Source organism: Pogona vitticeps, chromosome 7, assembly GCF_051106095.1.
Source record: "Pogona vitticeps strain Pit_001003342236 chromosome 7, PviZW2.1, whole genome shotgun sequence".
NCBI lineage: Eukaryota > Metazoa > Chordata > Lepidosauria > Squamata > Agamidae > Pogona > Pogona vitticeps.
In genome coordinates, this window is record NC_135789.1 from 16427777 (window position 1) to 16447671 (window position 19895).

General features: G+C 47.6%; 1 protein-coding gene across 1 annotated transcript in view; it reads right to left on the reverse strand.

Annotated features, from left to right (window-relative positions):
• Positions 1 to 493: 493 nt before the first annotated feature.
• The window catches only part of UNC13A (unc-13 homolog A), a 74309-nt gene continuing 54907 nt past the window's right edge, over positions 494 to 19895 (reverse strand). Inside the window, exons 35-43 of the mRNA XM_078378852.1 lie at positions 19316 to 19439; positions 14946 to 14984; positions 13340 to 13369; positions 9512 to 9568; positions 9311 to 9391; positions 8267 to 8414; positions 4154 to 4246; positions 3498 to 3657; positions 494 to 2041 (exon numbers count right to left, since the gene is read on the reverse strand). Of these exons, the coding sequence (XP_078234978.1) occupies positions 1750 to 2041; positions 3498 to 3657; positions 4154 to 4246; positions 8267 to 8414; positions 9311 to 9391; positions 9512 to 9568; positions 13340 to 13369; positions 14946 to 14984; positions 19316 to 19439 (1024 nt within the window). The 3' untranslated portion in view covers positions 494 to 1749. The remainder of the gene's footprint in view (positions 2042 to 3497; positions 3658 to 4153; positions 4247 to 8266; positions 8415 to 9310; positions 9392 to 9511; positions 9569 to 13339; positions 13370 to 14945; positions 14985 to 19315; positions 19440 to 19895) is intronic.

Below are 19895 nucleotides of genomic sequence, written 5' to 3' on the forward strand. Positions count from 1 at the left end.
CCCCAGATCAGCAGGACAGACTGTTTCTAGATCTACTTCGACTCAGTGAGACACAGTTGCTCAGTGGGCAGAGTCGCCCCTTCACTGGAACTCATCACTGGAGTTTTAGTCTCTGGAAGGCTGAATGAAGAAAGGATCAGACTTTAAAACAGTAGAAAAATGGTTTTCTTAGCTGAAGATGACTGTTCCTTATGGGGGGGGAACACCCCTGAACCCTTCCCTTTTCTTTGGTTCAGACTACACTCCCTTTCAGCCAGAGTTTGGATAGTCCCTTTTAAATATACATTTGGCTCTCTTTCTTGGAGCCTGGGAAAATTTGTGCCAATGACTACAATTCCCAGGATCCCCTACTGATGATAGCCAAGGGGAACTCTGCAAATGGTCACTTCAGGAAAGGAACTTGGCCGAACTTTGGGTTAGCGTTTCTGAGGGTTTTTTCAAAGCTTTGTTGACACTGGAGTTACAATTTTTTGGAGTAACTCTTTTCTTTCCAGGCTCCCAAAGGTAACTAAAAGGATTTTTCAAGTTAATTTAGAAAACAACAATAACATAAATATGGATGTAGCAGCATGAGGCACAGGACAAGCCAACACTAGGGACAGTGTGGTGTTCCTCCTCCCTCATAAAATGAGGCCGTAGACCCATAACTATTGAAAGTAACTTAAATAGTTACTATTACGTTGCAAAAGGAAGGTAGCTCTCTCTTCCATTTGCAATGCATTCCAGGGCTCTTCCAGCAGAGTATTTGTTTTCTTTCAAGTACTGGGTTCTAAATTCATCTTATGACTACAGTAAGTCCCCCATATCTTCAGCGGATCGGTTCCAAGATTCGCCCCGTGGATGCAGAAAAATGCAGATAACAATGAACCCGATACATAGCATGGTCTCTGGCTCCCTCTAGTGCCCAGTTCTGGTCACTTCATCATTAGAAATATATATATTTCTAGGATTATTCTTTTAATATTTTTGGACAGCGGATACGTGAATCAGCGGATACTGATCCTGCTGATGCCACTGCCTCCCTCTTGATTTTGGCCCCTTTTTGGTTCCTTTTGGCGGCATGGTTGATTAGTCCTTTCACCTGGCATGGAATTCTGCCCTTTCCATGTCCGCAGGGCGCCTCCTGCTGAAACCTTTCAATGAGTGCTCAACGGACACTGGAAAGGAAGGGATGAAAATAAAAACCTCTTCCCCAAAGTGGATGTCTTTAAAAGATTTCTTGAAGATTTCTTAAAGAGGCTTTCTCACATGGCTTCCAGGAGCAGAGAAAGAAAAGTTCGGTTTCAAATCCGGGTTCATGCCAGGCTCTTTGAGCACCAGATGGGAGAAACGGGGGAAAGAAACCAGGGTTCCGTGTGCAAGCGCCTTCCGTGGCACTTTTAACTTTTGAAAAATGGGTCTGTTTGTCAGCCATGTGTTTCCTTCCTGACTCGATTCTACCCATCGAGAGGTGAGGGGCAGCCCCCTCTCTCCCTTCTGCCCCATTGTGGCTTGGCTGTGGAGACAGGGGAGTGCAGGAATTTGGCCACATGAATACATTTGGGAAGGTATGTCGGCAGGTGTTCCTTGGCAGTGAGAGAAAATCTCCCAAATTAAGGGGGCGAGGGTTTGGCAGGGAGGTTTGAAAACTCGTATGGCTTTGACATGGCTGTAAAAAACCAGGAAGAAGTGAGGAAGGAAGGGGAGGATATTTCTAGTTGATTGTGGGAGAAGGTGGGCCACGAACTCACGGCCACGCAGAACGGTGGCTTAGCTGGTGCTGCCCTCTTCGGCTGAGCGTGTGTCGGACTTCAGCTTGACAAACTCCTTGGCCACTTCGTCATTGTTGCGCTGGGAGAGGATGCGCAGCACGGTGAGCCCCGTGTCATCCATGTGGATGCGCCGGCCCAGCGGCAGCCAGCAGGCGCAGCTGCCACGTTGCATCATGTCCTTCAGCTGCAGGATGGCAATGCCCACCGTTCGGTCTTCCCGGGCGAAGCAGTAGTCTTTGACGCACACCTGGAGTTCGTAACATTCGGGACCTGTCTCTGAACCCAAGGTGCTGCGAGGACCAAGAAGAAAATAGAAAAAAAAACAGGGCAGTCAGAAACAACTGAAGAGGAAACGAGAGAAAAACGGGACAGTCAGAAACTATTGGGGAGGAAACGAGAGAAAAATGGGACAAGCAGAAACAAAGGGAGGAAACGAGAAAACTGGGACAATCAGAAACAACGGGAGGAAACAAGAGAAAAATGGGACAATCAGAAACAACGGGTGGAAACAAGAGAAAAATGGGACAATCAGAAACAACGGGAGGAAACAAGAGAAAAATGGGACAATCAGAAACAAAGGGAAATGGACAATCATAAACAACGGGTGGAAACAAGAGAAAAATGGGACAATCAGAAACAACTGGAGGAAACAAAAGAAGAATGGGACAATTAGAAACAATGGGAGGAAACAAGAGAAAAATGGGACAATCAGAAACAAAGGGAGAATGGACAATCAGGAACAACGGGAGGAAACGAGAGAAAAACGGGATAATCAGAAACAAAGGGAGGAAACAAGAGAAAAATGGGACAATCAGAAAAAACGAGAGGAAACAAGAGAAAAACGGGATAATCAGAAACAAAGGGAGGAAACAAGAGAAAAATGGGACAATCAGAAACAACGGGAGGAAACAAGAGAATAATGGGACAATCAGAAACAATGGGAGGAAACAAGAGAAAAATGGGACAATCAGAATTACTGGGAGAAAATGAGAGAAATGGGAGAATCAGAAACAACGGGAAGAAACAAGAGAAAAATGGGACAATCATAAAAAAGCAAGAAAACAAGAGAAAAACAGGACAATCAGAAACAACGGGAGGAAACAAGAGAAAAATGGGACAATCAGAAACAAAGGGAGGAAACAAGAGAAAAATGGGAGAATCAGAAACAACCGGGAGGAAACAAGAGAAAAATGGGACAATCATAAAAAAGCAAGAAAACAAGAGAAAAACAGGACAATCAGAAACAACGGGAGGAAACAAGAGAAAAATGGGACAATCAGAAACAAAGGGAGGAAACAAGAGAAAAATGGGACAATTAGAAACAACCGGGAGGAAACAAGAGAAAAATGGGAGAATCAGAAACAAAGGGAGAATGGACAATCAGAAACAACAGGTGGAAACAAGAGAAAAATGGGACAATCAGAAATGCTCAGGAAGGAAACAAGATAAAAACAAGTCAGTCAGAAACGCTCAAGATGGAAACGAGAGAAAAACAGGGCAATCATAAACAACCAGGAAGGAAACAAGAGAGAAAACAGAACAGTCAGAAACAACCAGGAAGGTCTGGGTGTCTCGCTCCATCAGAAGAAATACTGGAATATATTTTCCTCTCGGTGAAGATGGGGATTCTTATCAGAATGCCCTGAAGTTCAGAGTCTCAGAGCAAACTCTGTGATTTGAGATGCCACAACGATAGAAACCTGCCACAGTCCGAGGCGGAAAGGGGAAAATGGAAAAACAACTCACAACTGGACGCTCTCGTTGTATTTTGGGGACCAGCTGTTGTTCTTCGACTTGGTGGCAAACTTTCTCTTCTTGTCGCTGAGATGAGGCCCAATGATGTTGACTTCGATGAATGGCCGGAAGATGCCAGACGTTTGCCACTTCAGATCATTGGCAGCCACCACTTTCGGAAGAAGAAAAGGGGGAGAAACAGGCATGAACTCAATTTTGAGGCGACCCTCGCCTTTGCCCAAATCTACTCTAAATATTTCAGGGGGTTGGAAGCCACTCGCAACCATAAATCTTCACAATGCCTTATGAGGTAGGTGTTTGCTGTAATCCACATGTTTCTGTATCCATGTGGGGCTTGGGACCCACTGGATTCTACGGTATTTATATTCTTCTTTTTCTCCCAATGGGAAAGCCAATATGGGTCCCGAAGAATGAAAACTACGCCACGCTCTTAGTTCCAAATGCCATAAGAAACCATGCTGGGGGGGGGGGAGCACAAGCCGTTTCAAAGTAGGGGTTATTATTAGCAAGTAACTAATTACTGGTAACTAGTTCTTTCCCTGCTGTGGGCTGGCTACGACATCTGTAAATTCAGCTTCCCTCCACCTCCACCATCATAATGGCCCTGGAATAATTCTTTGCAATCGAAGTTATGCTTCCACACTGACCTTTGACTGTCACCTTGTGTTCCCCTGTGCCCGGGTGGGTGAAGAGTTCCACGTGGATTGAGACTTCCCCAACCGGATCATCCACTCCGGAACCTATGTGCCAAAGATAGCCCCCCCCCAATGCAGATCAAGAAGTCAGCTGGCTCATTGATCCCCCCCAACACACCAGCCCCAGACAACTTCTAGACTCCGTAAACAACGACTCCGCACCACTCCGCCACAGCTGGTGTGCCTTTTGTGGGCGAGCCAGCTGAGGAGCATGGGTGGTGTAGTCCACCAGAAGTCTGGAAGGCTGTCCTGCTCCCACCGACATGAGGATGGACCCAGGGCATCCGCTTGCTATGGAACGTTGCTCATTTCCGGGCACGCTCTGGTTTTTAGTTTTAATGGTTCATTCTTTGGTCCAAGATGGGCCGGAGCTGTAGATAGTGTGATTCGTTATCCACCCCACCCCCCGCCTTCCCGGGAAATGAATGAATTCATTGATTAATTAGCCCGGAGTTCCAAGGTCACAAGCTTCCGCCGCCTGAGACACCCACAGTGTAGGTAGACCGATCCTTTGTGGTGCCGATCACAGGCTTATCCTTTTGCCTCCCTGGAGGTTTTCCACCCCTGGCCCCCCGCCCTTCCAAAAAGAAAAAGAAAAGCATGGGCCGCCATTCCTCAGGCTCCCTCTGCTCTAGATGTTCACATGCAGGAAAGGTAAGGTGGGGGGAAAGAGGGGGCAGGAGGGGGTGGCCCACGGTACGATCCCCTGGCTTGCACCTTTGGGCCAAGCCTAAGGAAAGAATAACTTTTCCAGTTCTTTAGAAGGGGTGGGTGGGTCTTTTGCAAAGTCAATGGCTCTCAATGGCCGGTGGCCGTAAAATGAGCCATTGAGAGCCATGGACTTTACAAAAACCCACCCTTGGTCTTTTGTAGAATCGCCTGGTTGGTACATAGAGATGAATGCCAGTTTCTGCTTCTTAGCTAGCCGATACCGACATGGGTTGACTTGTGCCAGCATTCACAAGTGACAAGATTTTGGAACAATAATGAATTTCTTTCAACAATGGGCTATCAGGGGTATATTGCTTCCTGATCTTCTCTTCTTTCAGAGAAACCTTCCTAGCTATTGACGGTTTCTAATTTTTATGTACTTCTCCTTCTTTTATTTCTAGCATTTGGAAATACAGACCCCCCATCCGCGGATCAGTATCCACTGATTCACTTATCCGCTGTCTGAAAATATTAAACGGGAAATCCCTAGAAATACTATATTTCTAAAGATGAAGTTCCCAAAACTGGCCATTAGAAGGAGGCAGTGACCCTAGCATTCACTATTAAAATCGCAATCCCTGTTATCCATGTTTTTCAGCATTCTCCACACATACAGGCGTCCTGTTGTACTCTTTAATTTATTGCTGCCATTTTATTGCCAGGGGTTTAATGCCACCTTAGCTGCACTTTGCAGGGCAGGCCCCCCTTGAGAGGATAATTGTTCTGAAGGGTAGCAAAGGGGGAAAAGAACATTTTAAAGGAAGGAAAGGAAAGGAAATAGACAACAGAATGGGATTTTTTTCTGGATCTGCAGCCTTCCCACCCCCTACATGCTCCCATCTCCAGCATGCCTCGTTCCTTTCTTGATGTAAAAGGAAGAAAATCCATACACACCATTCCCCCCCCCCCGACCCTATGTCCAGTGTCGCATGCTTGGATTGGCTTACAGTGGTGTAGTGGTATATCTGTAAACTGTGACAACTCCCCCCCTCCCCCCAGCCATCCAGTAAGGAGAGTCTGAAATTGCAGGCTTAACTGGATCAGGCCATAACCATAATGAAGGAGCAGGTGTTTTTTAAAGCCAACGGCTCACAATTACCCATTGTAATATAACAGGGGATCCCTTGCCATGAGCAAACAGCCGAGCTCGGAGGATGCAGGGAAGGCCAAGGGCGGTGGCGGGAGGTCCCTGCTCCCTAGCAGGGCCCAAGGACCGGATCCGGGGAGACCTTGTTCCACTACACCACTGCTCACTCCATCTGGACCACCAATGGGGAGGGGGCCTGAGGCTCAAAACAAACCAGCCGCTTTCGAGGGCTCAACGCAAAAGCATGGGTGCCAATCTCCTTGGTAGGAACCTGATCCTTTTCTCCGCCTGGCGAGGTTTTAGTGCAAAAAGGGTCTCATTCTGATGCACTGGATGCAGTTGCACTAATGAAGCCGCAGCCTGTGGGGAAGGAGCGCCTGGGGATTGGGGGTCCCCCCACCAAAGTCCTCAGCCGGAAGGGAGAGGGGGAGCGATGGGGGCCACAAAACGGGCGGCTAAGGGGTGCTTCCCCATCTGTCTCCCAATCCGAGGCTCAATCGGGGACTTCAGTTAGCTCAGGCCAGGGCAAACCGAGGGGTGGGGGTGTCATGGGGGGGGATCCGGAATGGGCACATGTCAAGAAGGAGAAGCGGGTTTGGGATGATGGAATGGCACCTACCCTTCTCTGGACATGTCTCCTCACTAATGAGAGTAAACCTAATACCTTTTCCGCCATGGACTTATCATGGGGAAAGGGGTGCGAGAAAGAGAGGAAGAGGGAGCAGCCGTGAGGAGCGGAGGCGGAAAGAAGGGGAGAAAGGCAGAGAAAGAAGAGGAAGAGCGAGGAAGGTGGGAAGACGGGGAGGGAAGGGGAAACGAAGGGGAAAGGAAAGAAGGAAGAAAGAAAGAAAGAAAGAAAGAAAGAAAGAAAGAAAGAAAGAACGAAAGGCGGAAAGGAAGAAAAGGAGGAGGAACAAACAAAAAGACAGAAAGAAAGGAAGAAAGAAAGTGATAAAAAGGAAGAAAAGAAGAATGTATGAATGAAAGGTAAAAAGGAAGAAAGAATGAAAGATTAAAAGAAAGAATGGAAGGCGAAAAGAAGGAAGAACCAACGAAAGGCGAAAAGGAAGAAACGAAGGAAGAGTGAATGAAAAGATAAAAAGAAAGAAAGAAGAATGTAGGAATGAAAGGTAGAAAAGGAAGATGAACATAAGGTAAATAGGAAGAATGAAAGAAAGATTAAAAGAAAGAATGGAAGGTGAAAAAGAAAAAAAGAAGGAAGAATAAATGAAAGATTGAAAGAAAAAAGGGAATGGGGAAAAGAAAGAAAAGGAGAGAGAAAAAGTGAAAGAAATGTAGAAAGAAAATAAATGAAAGCAAAGGAGAAAGAAAGAATGAAAAATGAAATGTAAACAGACAAAGGGGGAGGGAACAAAGAAAAAAAGAAGGAAGGAAAGAGAAAAAAGAAGAGAGTCATTAAAGAAAAAGAGAAAGGTTAGAAGGAAAGTAGAAAAGAAACACAGAAAGAAGGAAGAAGAGAAAGGAAAAGAGGAAGGGGGAAAGAGAAAGAAAAGAAGGAAAAGAAAACAAAAGGAAGGAAGGAAGGTTGGTTAAATATATAAGGAAATGTAAGAGAAGGAAAATATGGCAGAGGAGATATGAAAAGAGGCAGGAGATGGAGAGAAAAGAGAAGACCAATCAGCACACTTACTGGCCCCAAAGAGAAAGCTGGAGAAGTCAAAAGATATATTACAAAGAAATAAAAGCACAAAACTCCAAGACGCAGGGTGGCAGAAAGGTCCCTTTGCTAGCTACGTCAGCCGCGTGCCTGAATCTCTAAATGGGCCGAGCCAACGGTCTCTGTTTTGCGACACCCATAGAAGAGAAAGCCATTCCCTGCTGCTGGGCCCAGGGTTATTAAGAATCCAAGGTAGAATTCTCCTGGACATGGAGGCTCCACCGAGCGACTACACACCCTGGTCTGGCCAGATCCCGAAACCCAAGGAAAGCCGACCGTCTCGTAAACAGTTTTCGCCACGTTGCTTTCCTCTGGAGCGTGACTCCCATGGGTGGGTACAAGAGTCCCCCTTTCTCTAAGCTGTGAGCTGGAAGGCAGCTGGAAGGTTTCAGAGGTAGACTGCCCCTATAGAGGGAGGCTCTCTCCCAGCGGCCATTGAGTTAAGATGTCGCTTTCTGCCTACCGTAAAGAGCAGGAAGGGAAAGCTGGTGGGGGGGGGTTAAACCACTCCTGTCCTGAGCTGTTCCCCACCCGGATGTTTCCTAACAAGGGTATCTGGCCCCGATCCGGCTCGGTAGAGGTTGCTTACCCTGAGCGGATTGTGTCTGGACAAAGGTTTTGATGAGGAGGTCGGTGGCCTGAGTGTAGAGCGACAGGGCGTAGCGGAGCGACTGAAGGTCCGGACTTTTCTCCAGGAACGTTTTCTTGAGGCCCACGCCTCCCGCGTGGAAGTATTGCTGACGGGAAAAACATGGAATATGGTTGGGTCTCCAGTTTATGAAAAGAGGAGGGGGAAGCTCAGAAACACAATGGTTTCAGGCTTCGAAACCTCAAACGGCCTTCCCTGCAGCCCATTCTACAGGTGATCTCGCTGACATTCATGCCACGCTCTGATCACTGGACCAGACTTCCCCATAGTCTCAAATGTCTCAGGATTGTTTCGCAAAACACCCCCTTCAAAAAAATCTTTGCCATCATCCTGGAGGTTAGGGGGGAAGGCTGTTGCGAGCCAGAGGGGTGTTCTTCTGGAGGTGGGCTGGAGAGGGATTCGAACCCAGAACCGCTTGACAACCTATCCACTGTCTCTCGATAGGAACCCTGAAGAAAAAAGCGATTCGTACAGAGATGGAGGCAGGCGCTTAAACTCAGCCATACGTCGGCTTGAATCCAGGGTGCAAGTGTGCACGGCCGTGCAAGGGGTACTTAGATACCGATCCTGCGTCATTGGGACACTGACTCCACTCTGGATTTGAGTCTGAACATTACACAAAAGTTCACTGCACCCCCAAATTAAGGTTCAGGGTCGTAAAGAGACCTATTTGGGTTTGACTGGACAGGACCCTGTCCAGGGTGCTGAACGTTGGAATCAGTTCAGGACCTTGGCCAGCTCCTCTTAAAGTTCAGACTCCTCTTAAAGTAGCCGCCCAGAGTGGTCAATTGAACAGATGGGCGGGATATAAATAAATAAATAAATAAATAAATAAATAAATAAATAAATAAATAAATAAATAAATAAATAAATAAATAAAGCCAGAGTGAATGTCCTGCCTTTGTGTGTGTGTGTGTGTGTGTGTGTGTGTGTGAGAGAGAGAGAGAGAGAGAGAGAGAGAGAGAGTTTGTAATAATTCATTACCTTGATAGTGTCAAGTGCTAGTTCCACCACTGCACATTGTTTGGGAGTCAAACTTTTCGCTTCTTCACGCACCATGTGGTCCTAGAAGGGGGACAGCACATGTCCTTTGGTGGTTTAAACAACAACAGCAGCAGCAATATTATTTCGCTCCGTGTTTTTTTTTTGGGGGGGGAGGTACCCTCAAAATTGGGAGGCTCTTACCTTGAGTTTTGAAAGCTGACCCAACTCCTTGGCTGCGTTGAAGATCATCTGTGTCCCCTGGAGAACAGGAAGGAAGGAAGGAAGGAAGGAAGGAAGGAAGGAAGGAAGGAAGGAAGGAAGGAAGGAAGGAAGGAAGGAAGGAAGGAAGGAAGGAAGGAAGGAAGGAAGGAAGGAAGGAAGGAAGGAAGGAAGGAATCAGGAAGGAAGGAAGGAAGGAGACAGGGAGAAATCAGGAAGGAAGGAAGGAAGGAGACAGGGAGAAATCAGGAAGGAAGGAGGGAAGGAAGGAAGGAAGGTGACAGGGAGAAATCAGGAAGGATGGAAGGAAGGAGACAGGGAGAAATCAGGAAGGAAGGAAGGAAGGAAGGAGACAGGGAGAAATCAGGAAGGAAGGAGGGAAGGAAGGAAGGAGACAGGGAGAAATCAGGAAGGAAGGAAGGAAGGAAGGAAGGAAGGAAGGAAGGAAGGAAGGAAGGAAGGAAGGAAGGAAGGAAGGAAGGAAGGAAGGAAGGAAGGAAGGAAGGAAGGAAGGAAGGAAGGAAGGAAGGAAGGAGACAGGGAGAAATCAGGAAGGAAGGAATTTATTTAAAAATTTTCTCCCCGCCTTTTTCCTTCAAAAGGACCCAATGCAGTTTACACCATTGAAAGACAATATTTAAAGCCCTAAAAGGTCTGCTTGGCCAGGCAATAGGGGCAATCCACCAGAGTCTCCCTGCTGGCCCACGGATGAGGCCACAGGCCCATGTGGTCTCCGTGGCTCTAAGCCAACCTAGTCTTGTCTGCAGAATGGAAACATTTCCTTCGTAGTCCCGGATGGTCTCATTTTTCGGAAAACCAGAGATTTCGATAGGTGCTGGAGAGAAAGGGAGATCTGATGTAGGAAACAGTTCTAAAAAGGCACCTGGTTTGTAGCCTGAGAACCCGTTTGTGTAAAAAGCTGATGGAGGGATGTTAAGAACCACCGCAATATATTGCAGCTTAGAAAGCTGCAGAAAGGAGACCCGGTTTGCAGCCTGGAAGAAGCGGAGCTTTTTAACCCAGAAAGTTCTCATTGCAAGGCTTTGAAATGGTGGAGGGGTCTGAATGAGGCCTGGTTTGTAGTCATAGTTTGCATAGCACCGAGCCCCTGGGCAGTCAGCCAGGTCTGCAAACCGCTGGCTGCAAACCAGGTCCCATTCAGACCTTTCCAGCATGTCTCAGCCATCAGATACATGTCAGGTCTGCACCTCCCTCTGAGAACAAAGGTTTCCAAATCTGGACACCTGGGTTTTTCTTGGGACTACACACCCCAGAAGTCATAGCTAGTACGGCCAACGGCCAAGACGCCTGGGACCTGTAGTCCACGGATGTTCGGGAATATTAGAAACTGCTTTTCAAGGGTCTGCTGAGCAAATGAACACTGAAAGAGGCAAGCAGGAAGAAGCTGTTTCTCCTGCCGTAGCACATTTTTCACATTTGTTAGAATTTTTCCATAATTCAAGACTTGAGGAGGATGGATAAGAATTGTGTTCCACATCATTTTTGGTCCTGTGTAAAGGTCTTTGTGTTCAGAACAAGGGGAAAAAAAGAGGAAAAGCTCAGAATCCAACTTTTTAAAACAAGGGAGAGATGGAGGGATGTTAAGAACCACCACAATATATTTAATTTCTTAAAGGCACATTTTCAGCCTGTATTGTTCCCCTTCCAATCGGCACCAGCACAAAACATTCCTGGATTTCACAGCTCCCTACACAGATGAGAAACGGTGATGTTTAGCACAGTGTAAATCACAGTTTCTCCTTCTGGGTAGCCGTGCTTCATGTCCCGTTACTGGAGCCAAATTTCTTAGAAATAAAAGTTTGGCCCAAAATCCGGGGCGGAGGTGGGGTGGGGATGGAGCCAAAGACCTTGGCTGGCCTGGGGAGGGGGGGGGTTCCCATCCCTAAAATTTCCCTCCTTAAAAAAAAACCATGAAAAGAAAGAAAAGGTAGTCTCAGCCCCTTCTCTGCCTTATTAAAAATCTCCCCAAGTCCTCTTACTGTCCAAACCTCATTGAGGACTAGCCACCTATGATGGCAACATGTTCCAGGCTGCAAAGTCTCCCTTTGTGCAGCGTGTTCATGGAACTACTATGGACCACACAGCACCTCCTGGAAAAACCAGATTTTTTTGAACCATGGGAAAAACGCCATCCTGATACCCCCCCCTCCCTGGTAGTTTTCCAGGAAAAAAGAGAAATCTCAGCATTTTCTTCTGTGTGACAGAGAACCCCCTGACTGTTATCTTCCTAAATCAGCCTTCCACAACCTGGCCCTGTCTCATCACCTTTGACCTTTGTCCTGGGGTTGGACCTGTTGTGGGGGGGTTGAACTGCCCATAAATATATGGACCTTGTTATGCCACGTGCTTTTAAGTTTTCCCTGACTTATGCCCTATGAATGAGTGCTCTCCAAAACCTCTGTCCTCAACTGCACGGCTTGCCCTTTGCAAACTCAAATGTCGTAGCTTCCTTTAGGCAGTCAGTCCATCTCACATGCAGTCTTCCTCTTTCCCTGCTGCCTTCTGCCTCTCCCACCATGATGGTCTTTTCCAGAGAACTTTGAAAGCCATTGTGAATTCTCCATAATGGAAGGACCTCCGTTAGGGAAATGCTCAAATTCTCCTTGCTTCCAGAGCTTGGGGGAAGTCTGTCTATGTTCCTGGTGCAAAACACAGCCACAAAGTACAACCCATTGCCCTGGGCTACACCTGAACACAGACCTAATGCCTGTATTATGTCCAAATCCATATCATCATGCGAGCAGGGAACATGAATCCTGGAAACATCGCTGTCTGTACCCCCAAAGGCTTAAGATGCCCATGCCTGTACTAGTCATAGCAGCAAAGTTCTGGACTGAGCAACAGCTAACAAACCCCAAGCTTGCTTCGTTAGGACAGTAGGACACACACACCCCCATATCCACGGGAGATTGGTTCCAAGCTTCCTTGTAGATGCTGAAAACTATATATAAATAGCAAATGCTATACTGTACATAGCACAGTAAAAGGGGGAGGGGAATGTTTTTTAAAAATATTTTCACCATGTATTACCAAAAATGGACATTAGAGGGAGCCAGAGGACATGCCATGTATTCTTCAGCATCACACTGGCTCCCTCTAGCGGCCAGTTCTGTTAACTACATCATAAAAATACAAAGTTCTACTTGTTTTTTAATATTTTAAATATTTTTCAGACCATGAAGAAGTGAAACCATGGACACTGATCCCACGGATACGGGGGTCCTACTGTAACTTCCCCCCCCCATATGAACCCATAAAAGTGAGTGCCTGATCCACCACTGTTTGAGACTTCCTAAAAAGAGAATTACCACCAATCCCAGGAAGTTCAGCCTGCCAGTTCCTACGTGGGTTTCTCCATGCCCCTTCTTTATCCACCCGGCCCACCTTCCCCCAGCTCTCGAACTGAGAGCCATCTCTGTCCCGCCATGCAGACAGACAGGCAAAGCAAAAAAGCCACGGGACAGACTCGGGCTGGCAACGTTTAGGTTCGCTTTTGTGGGGGAGGGGGACAGGGATTTTTTGGGGTTTTGCCGATTTCTTTTTAGGGAGGTGGGAGGATTCGAAAACAGAGCTCAACAGACAACACTCCAGCCAGTTCCAGGTAAGCCAGACACCTGTTCCAGAGAGAAGGACAGAGGGAGACGGACGGACGGACAGAGGCAGACTCAAAGGACCACAGGCAAGGAAGGGAAATTTCTGTGTACAAAGAAGGATCAGTGCGTAGCAAGGGGTTAAAAAAACACACACACAACTAAACAGGCTAATATTTTAAAAGAGAAAGGTTCTTACTTCAGTGTGGCTGATGGGTTTCCCCCTACTCTGAAAAAAGAACAACAATATTTATACCGTCACGACACCCGAAATGCCTCATGCTGACATCAAACCTCACTCTCGCTAGACGCTCTCGAATGGCTAGGTTCTAACCCTAACCCCCCCTCCCAAAAAGCAGGGGGGCAGATCTAATTCCTTTCCCCCCAAAATACCCCCCTTTTGGTAAATCTTACCAGTTGACCTATCCATAATTTCCCCAGTTGAGGATGTGTCTTGTCTTCGGACAGGGAGTGGGAAAATGGATCGGATCGGGAGCGTTTGTGTATTTTGAGGCGGGGGGACCATGGGGTAGAGCAAAGAGCCCGGAGTCATTCACGAGGCAGAGCAGTACCCCAATCCCTGGTGTTAAATCTGGGAGTTTGCACATCAGAAAAGAAGTGGGGAAACTGAACCAAAAAAAAAAAAAATCTTAAGATGCTGCCGAGTTAGTGCGAAAGGAGAAGGAGACTATGTTCTTTACATTAAGAATGGGTATTTCTTGTCCTGCTGCAAAGTCATTTATTTACTCAAGGGGTCGCAGCACCACTGACTTCTGATCCCGGGAATAAGAAAGGGAGGGGGAGAAAGAAAGGATGGGAAGGGCAAAGAAGCAGACTTCCTGCATTGCCCTTTTAAGAGGGAATCACAGAAACTTATGCCATTGGCCTTTTAAAGTCCCTCTCTTACTCCCTTCCATGTATCTGCTTTAGGAAGTCAACTGGCAGAGAAAAGGAGGGGAAATATAGGTAAAAATGAAACAGATGTCCTCCTCTCCAACCTGCATCATTTGGTCTATAATCTTGCCGTTTTCTTTTCCTGCAGAGTTGGAAATGCATAAATATTGGCACGGATCTAGACAAGGATCAGGTGGGAGTATCTCCAAAGGGCCAGGAGGGGGCAGGCATGAATCTGAGCACCCTTATTTGGGAACAAAGCCAGTCCATGAAACAACACACATCACTAATTGACCTTAGAGGCATAAATCAATAACTTCCTTTACATTTTAATGCATTGCATTCAACAAGCCATTGACGGAGAACAGACAGAGGGGATTGATAAGGGGCTTGTTTAACCCTCTCTGCCCTCCCCATGCTGGGAACGTGTTGTTCAGTGCCTTCCCCCAACTGCTCCCTACTCAGCCGAAAAAGACCAACAACACACAGAAACACACACCTCAACAACACCAACCACAGAACACCTCTGAACAACACCCCAGCAGACCTCTTCCATTTTCAACCAGAGTCACACTACATGATACAGTTAGCGACATCATTAGAAGCTGAACAGTATCTTTTTCCTACTGGGTACGTAGTTCCTTCAAAGCTCCATGCCCAAAAGGTATGGAAAAAGACACCCATCCTTGCCTCTTGATGACCCATTGCAAACTGATTTGCAATCTCTGGAACCAAGGTAGCCTTCTCGATGGACTGACAGGTGTCTTTTCTCTCTGCTTCTAATGATGTGCTCCCTGCACTGTCTAGCTGGACCATCAGTCATTGGAAGTGGGATGAGGAGGTATGGCAATGGGATGAACAACCTCATTTTGGCCTTTGCGCAACAGACAGAGAGAAGAACGGCTAGTTACCTTCTCAGTCCCCTTGCCGTGCTTTCTTAAGAGAGTCCCCTGTAGAAACAATATGACAAATTGATCAATGCAGCATGGGAGGATGAGTTATCCAGAAAGAAGAGATGTTGAAGGCGCTGGTGATGGGTGGAAGGGAGGAAGGAGCTGGTGATTGGTGGAGGGAAGAAGGAGCTGGTGATGGGTGAGAGGAAGGAGCTGGTGATGAGTGGAAGGGAGGAAGGAGATGGTGATGGGTGGAAGGAAGGAAGGAACTGGTGATGGGTGGAAGCAAGGAAGGAGCTGGTGATAGGTGGAAGCAAGGAAGGAGCTGGTGATGGGTGGAAGGGAGGAAGGAGCTGGTGGTGGGTGGATGGGAGGAAAGAGCTGGTGATGGGTGGAAGGAAGGAGCTGGTGATGGTGGAAGGAAGGAAGAAGCTGGTGTTGGGTGGAAGGAGGGAAGGAGCTGGTGATGGGTGGAAGGAAGGAAGGAGCTGGTGATGGGTGGAAGGAAGGAAGGAGCTGGTGATGGGTGGAAGGAAGGAAGGAGCTGGTGATGGGTGGAAGGGAGGTAGGAGCTGGCGATGTGTGGAAGGAAGAAAGGAGATAGTGATAAGTGGAAGGAAGGAAGGAAGGTTAGACTTGAGTATGGATGTAAGGAAGGCATACTCATGAACAGTCACCCCAGGACGTTCTCCAAAGTGGATCACGATAATTCCTTCTGTCCTTTGTCTGAACTAGAGAAGTGATCCATGAGAGAGAGGGGATGTCAAGCCAGGAAGGGGAAAACCAGGGAAGATGATGGCTCCCTCAAGGGCATCTTCTTAGGATTGCCTGGGTTCAGAGCAAACATCCTTTTCCTTGGGATCGTGGGAGGCTCCTGAGCTAGGTGGCCGATTGGATTTGCCATGGCTGAGGACGTGGTGGGAACTTTGGGACAAGGCCAACAGGAAGGGTGGTAAGTATGAAGGGAGAGGCATGAAGGAGGAGGCCGTGAAAGTTTGTGCCAAACCAAACTTGTTAGCCTCCTGGATGTCACAGGGCTCTGGGCAGCATCCACAGCCACAGGCCACCCCCTTGAAAAGTGCCGAAGGGCAAGCCGGAAGCTCGTGCCAATGCCACGGATTCAATGGGCGTGCTGTCGTGGGGATCGTGGCCTTATCTCCTTGGGGACCCTCAAAGGAGAAGGCCCCGGCTGCCGTGGAAGAGTGCTGTGCCAACCGTAGGTCTGCACAGTTTGCCCGAGCTGGTTTCGAAGGATCTTTTTTCTGCTGTGGGAAGGCAGTGCAGCCGGAAATCGGGAGATGGACGGGGAGAGAACCACTTCCAAGGGCAGACCCAAACAGCAAACTTATCGAAAGAACAAGTCTCTGGCGCTTTCAGCCCAGACATCACCCAAACCCTCCCCTTCCCGGGACATCCCCCAAAATAAGAATCTAACGGAGGTTGAGCAGAAGGAGCAGACTTTCCAGGGAGACGTTGAACAGCTGGCGTGAAGCAGCTCAGCAACAGAGGGGAAGGTTTGGCAAAGGAGGTAGAGGGGGTTTTTCGGGGGGGAGGGAGGTTGCGCAGGTGCAGGAAGAGAAAGGCACTCGAGGTGCGTGGGGGACGAGGGGGAGGCAGCCACCACAGAACGACAGAGAAACCAGCTGGAGTCACCGAGGGAAGGGGGTTTCGGGGAGACCAGACGCCAGGCACACGGACGGGAAGAGAGAGACACACGGAAGACAGGGGGAGGTGGGGGGGTGTCCTGAGATACTTACAATCATCTGCCAAAGTGAGGCGAGCGGAGCAATTGGAGAGAACAACCATCACATAAGCAGACTGTCATCTACCCCTCAGCGCTCCCGTCACCCTTCCAGCCTGACCCGCCCCCCTGCCCCCCCAAAAGCCAGGGCGCAATCTTTCCCGACACACCGACTCGACCCACACACAATGGGGGCCCCAGTCCAACCCGCAAAACAGAAAAAGCCCCAGGAGCTAGGAGTGTGAAGGACCTCTGCCCATGCCTAGAGGGAAGCAGAAATATTGTGTATGTATTCAGTCACTCATCTATCTATCTATCTATTTTATACCCTGCCTTTCCACTAAAAGGTCATGCTCAAGGCGGGTTGCAAACTTAGGGAAAGAAGGAAAACATTGGAAACCACTGTGACACAAATAAAATGAATACTGTACAAAATAATAGCAACAGCATTAAAGAAAATTAATAAGCTCTTTTACACCTGCCCCCTTCGTGAAACTGTTCAAATCAAGCAGAATTCGTATCCGAATGGCTCCAGACCCCCTTAGGAGCAAGACGTTTTCCGGGGCAGCTCCTCTCTCTTGCCTTTCCAGACTTCCCTTTGCAAAACCTAGAGTTGCTGTTTCCTTGTCTGGGATTTATTGAATTCACACAGAGAGGCGCTTTTCTCCAGGACCTGAAAAGGCGTTTATCTTGTTTTGCTGTTCTGCAAAACAGGAAAAACGCCAGCTCTTCTGAAAGGTGGAAAGAGCTGTAAAATCATAATTTCTTATGGAACTTTAGTGAACGCAAAAATGACCGTGATGGAGAGATTTTAGATGGGTATGTGTGTCTTCTGGGGGGGAGCAAGTTCACTACACAAAGATCTAAGACAAATTTGGTTTTCTTCACATATACAGTTGGACCCCTGTAGCTATGAGGGATCAGTTTGAAGCCCCCGCCCCTGTGGATGCTGAAAACCGTGGAAAAGAGCATACCCTATACCTAGCATGGTCTCTGGCTCCCTCTAGTGCCTGGTTCTGATAATTACATCATGGAAATAAGTATTTCTGGGTTTTTTCTTTTCTTTTTTATATATTTTCCAACAACCAGCCGATAAGTGGCTACCAGTTTCGCGGATACGGGGGTCCTTCTGCAAATTATATCCCCCCCACAAAAACCAACTAGAAATGTGTCAAAAAGTAATTTATGCTTTTCTTCATTAAACAGTCCTGGCTACATATCCCCAAGTCCCCAGCCTCCATATATCTTGATCTGTCCACCTGTCTCCTAATTTTTAAAATGGGAAATGTGAGTTTTCCACAGTTTGGTTTGCTCCTAAGAGCTACTCTTTATTGAAATCGAGGCCTGCTTCTGAAGTTCTCCGAAAGTGGAATCCAAGGGGTGGTTAATGGACAGAATGCAATCCTTGATCATGTGCAATGTGCTCAGAAGCTCCCCCCGCATGCACACTAAGGCACTGTGGAAAATAGACCCAGTAGTTCCTGAAGGAATTTGAACCCTCCATGACCCAATTATAGGATTATTTGTGACTGAAGCATAATAATCACAAAGCTGTGTTTCCTGCCTGAGGCTTTGAGGGATCTAGAAGGTGCCTGTCCCTTGGGTAGAAAACCCAGAATGGGGAAGGATAGGCTTTGTAGTCCAAAAAATTTGAAAATTCCATTCCTGGCTCAGACATCAGGCAGTCTGAACTCCGAATTTATCCCAGCGATCTACAGCATTGAATCCCAGCCAAACAACAGGCTCAGAAACGTGGCCGACTCCTTTAAAGTTCATGGCAAAACTCGGAACGGATTCATAACACCCCCCCTTGCAATGTTGCTGCCAGCGTCCACTCCTCCTCGGCTCACCATACCCCCAACACAAGCATCAGGCTTCACCTCCTTCTGCTCAAAAAGTCAAGCGAAACAGACCGGCTCAAAAACTGAAGTCAATTTCCTGCTCTCGGCCTCCCCAAATCCCTGGGAATGAGAGTCGAGGGCCATTTTTTTGGGTCCGTGCTAGAGAATCTGCAGGGCTGGCAAATTTTAAGAGGTCCCGGCTCAAAACCGGGGCCGAGGGGAGGAATATCTGCCTTTTAATAAAATTGATGAGCTACATCGAGACATACATGAGAAAATCCGTAACCTCCACCCCCATGCTTTAAAGCATGAATAAACCTAAACGCCTCTTGCTATTGGCTTAAATGCAAAAGGATGGGGGGTTTGCAGAAAACCTACAGACGAGTGAACCGTTAGCATTTTGGTCATTTTTATCCTGGTTTGGCTGGCCTTGGGGAGAAAGCTAAGAGAAACCGTGGAAGTCCCTGGGGCAATCTGGATTTCTGCTAGGTCTGCATCCCACCCCCCACCCCAGGCTTCCAAACAAGCTTTTTCTGGAGATGTACATTCCAGAACTTAATCTCAGGAGGGCAAGCCAGTGAACTATGAGGGCTAGAAGCTTGTTTCCTTCAAAATCAACCTTGACGACCTCGAGATGATAAACTGGATGGCCAGTAGATATTTCGGTGGAGACACTGAGACCTTCTCATGATGGTCTGCCATGCCTTTGGGGTTTCAGCGACCCCCCCCCCCGCCTGCTGGTCAGTGACTTTCAAGGGAGGGGGAAAGGGTTGGTTCTATGAACCCAACACCGGCGGGAGACTCACCGTCTGATCCGTCAGTGGCGGAAGAACGATGGTCTTCTCCATGGTGTTCATGACCAGCTTCCAGAGTTCCTTCAGCACTCGCTTCAAGACCGTCTTCTCGCAAATCTTGGCGAAAAGGGTCAGGCTGGGAGGGGAACCGTCGAGAAAGGGAAGGTGAGCGGGCACCGTCAGGTTTAAGGCGGAAAAAGCAACTTTTCAAATGTGTTCAAAGACGTCTAAAATTTATAAATTCAAAACATTTATCTCTTGCTTTATGTCACCAGATCTTGCGGGGTGGGGGTGGGGGTTAACAGAGCCAAATAAAACAATTAAAAAACATAAAATTTTTGGAATAAGTTGAAAAGTTCTAAATCGCATCATATTTTTTAAAAAAGGATAGCTCAGGGGTATAGGTTTCTGGCTGTAGGTTGGGAGTTCGAACCCCCTACTACCTGGCCTCCTTGACAGGGGCTAGATAGGATGATCCTTAGGGGTCCCATCCAGCTCTGCCGTTCTAAGAGTACTACTATTATTAAAACATTGAAGCCACTGTGCTAAAAGCTGTGCAGGCCATGATACTCAACCATCGAAAAGCTTTAAT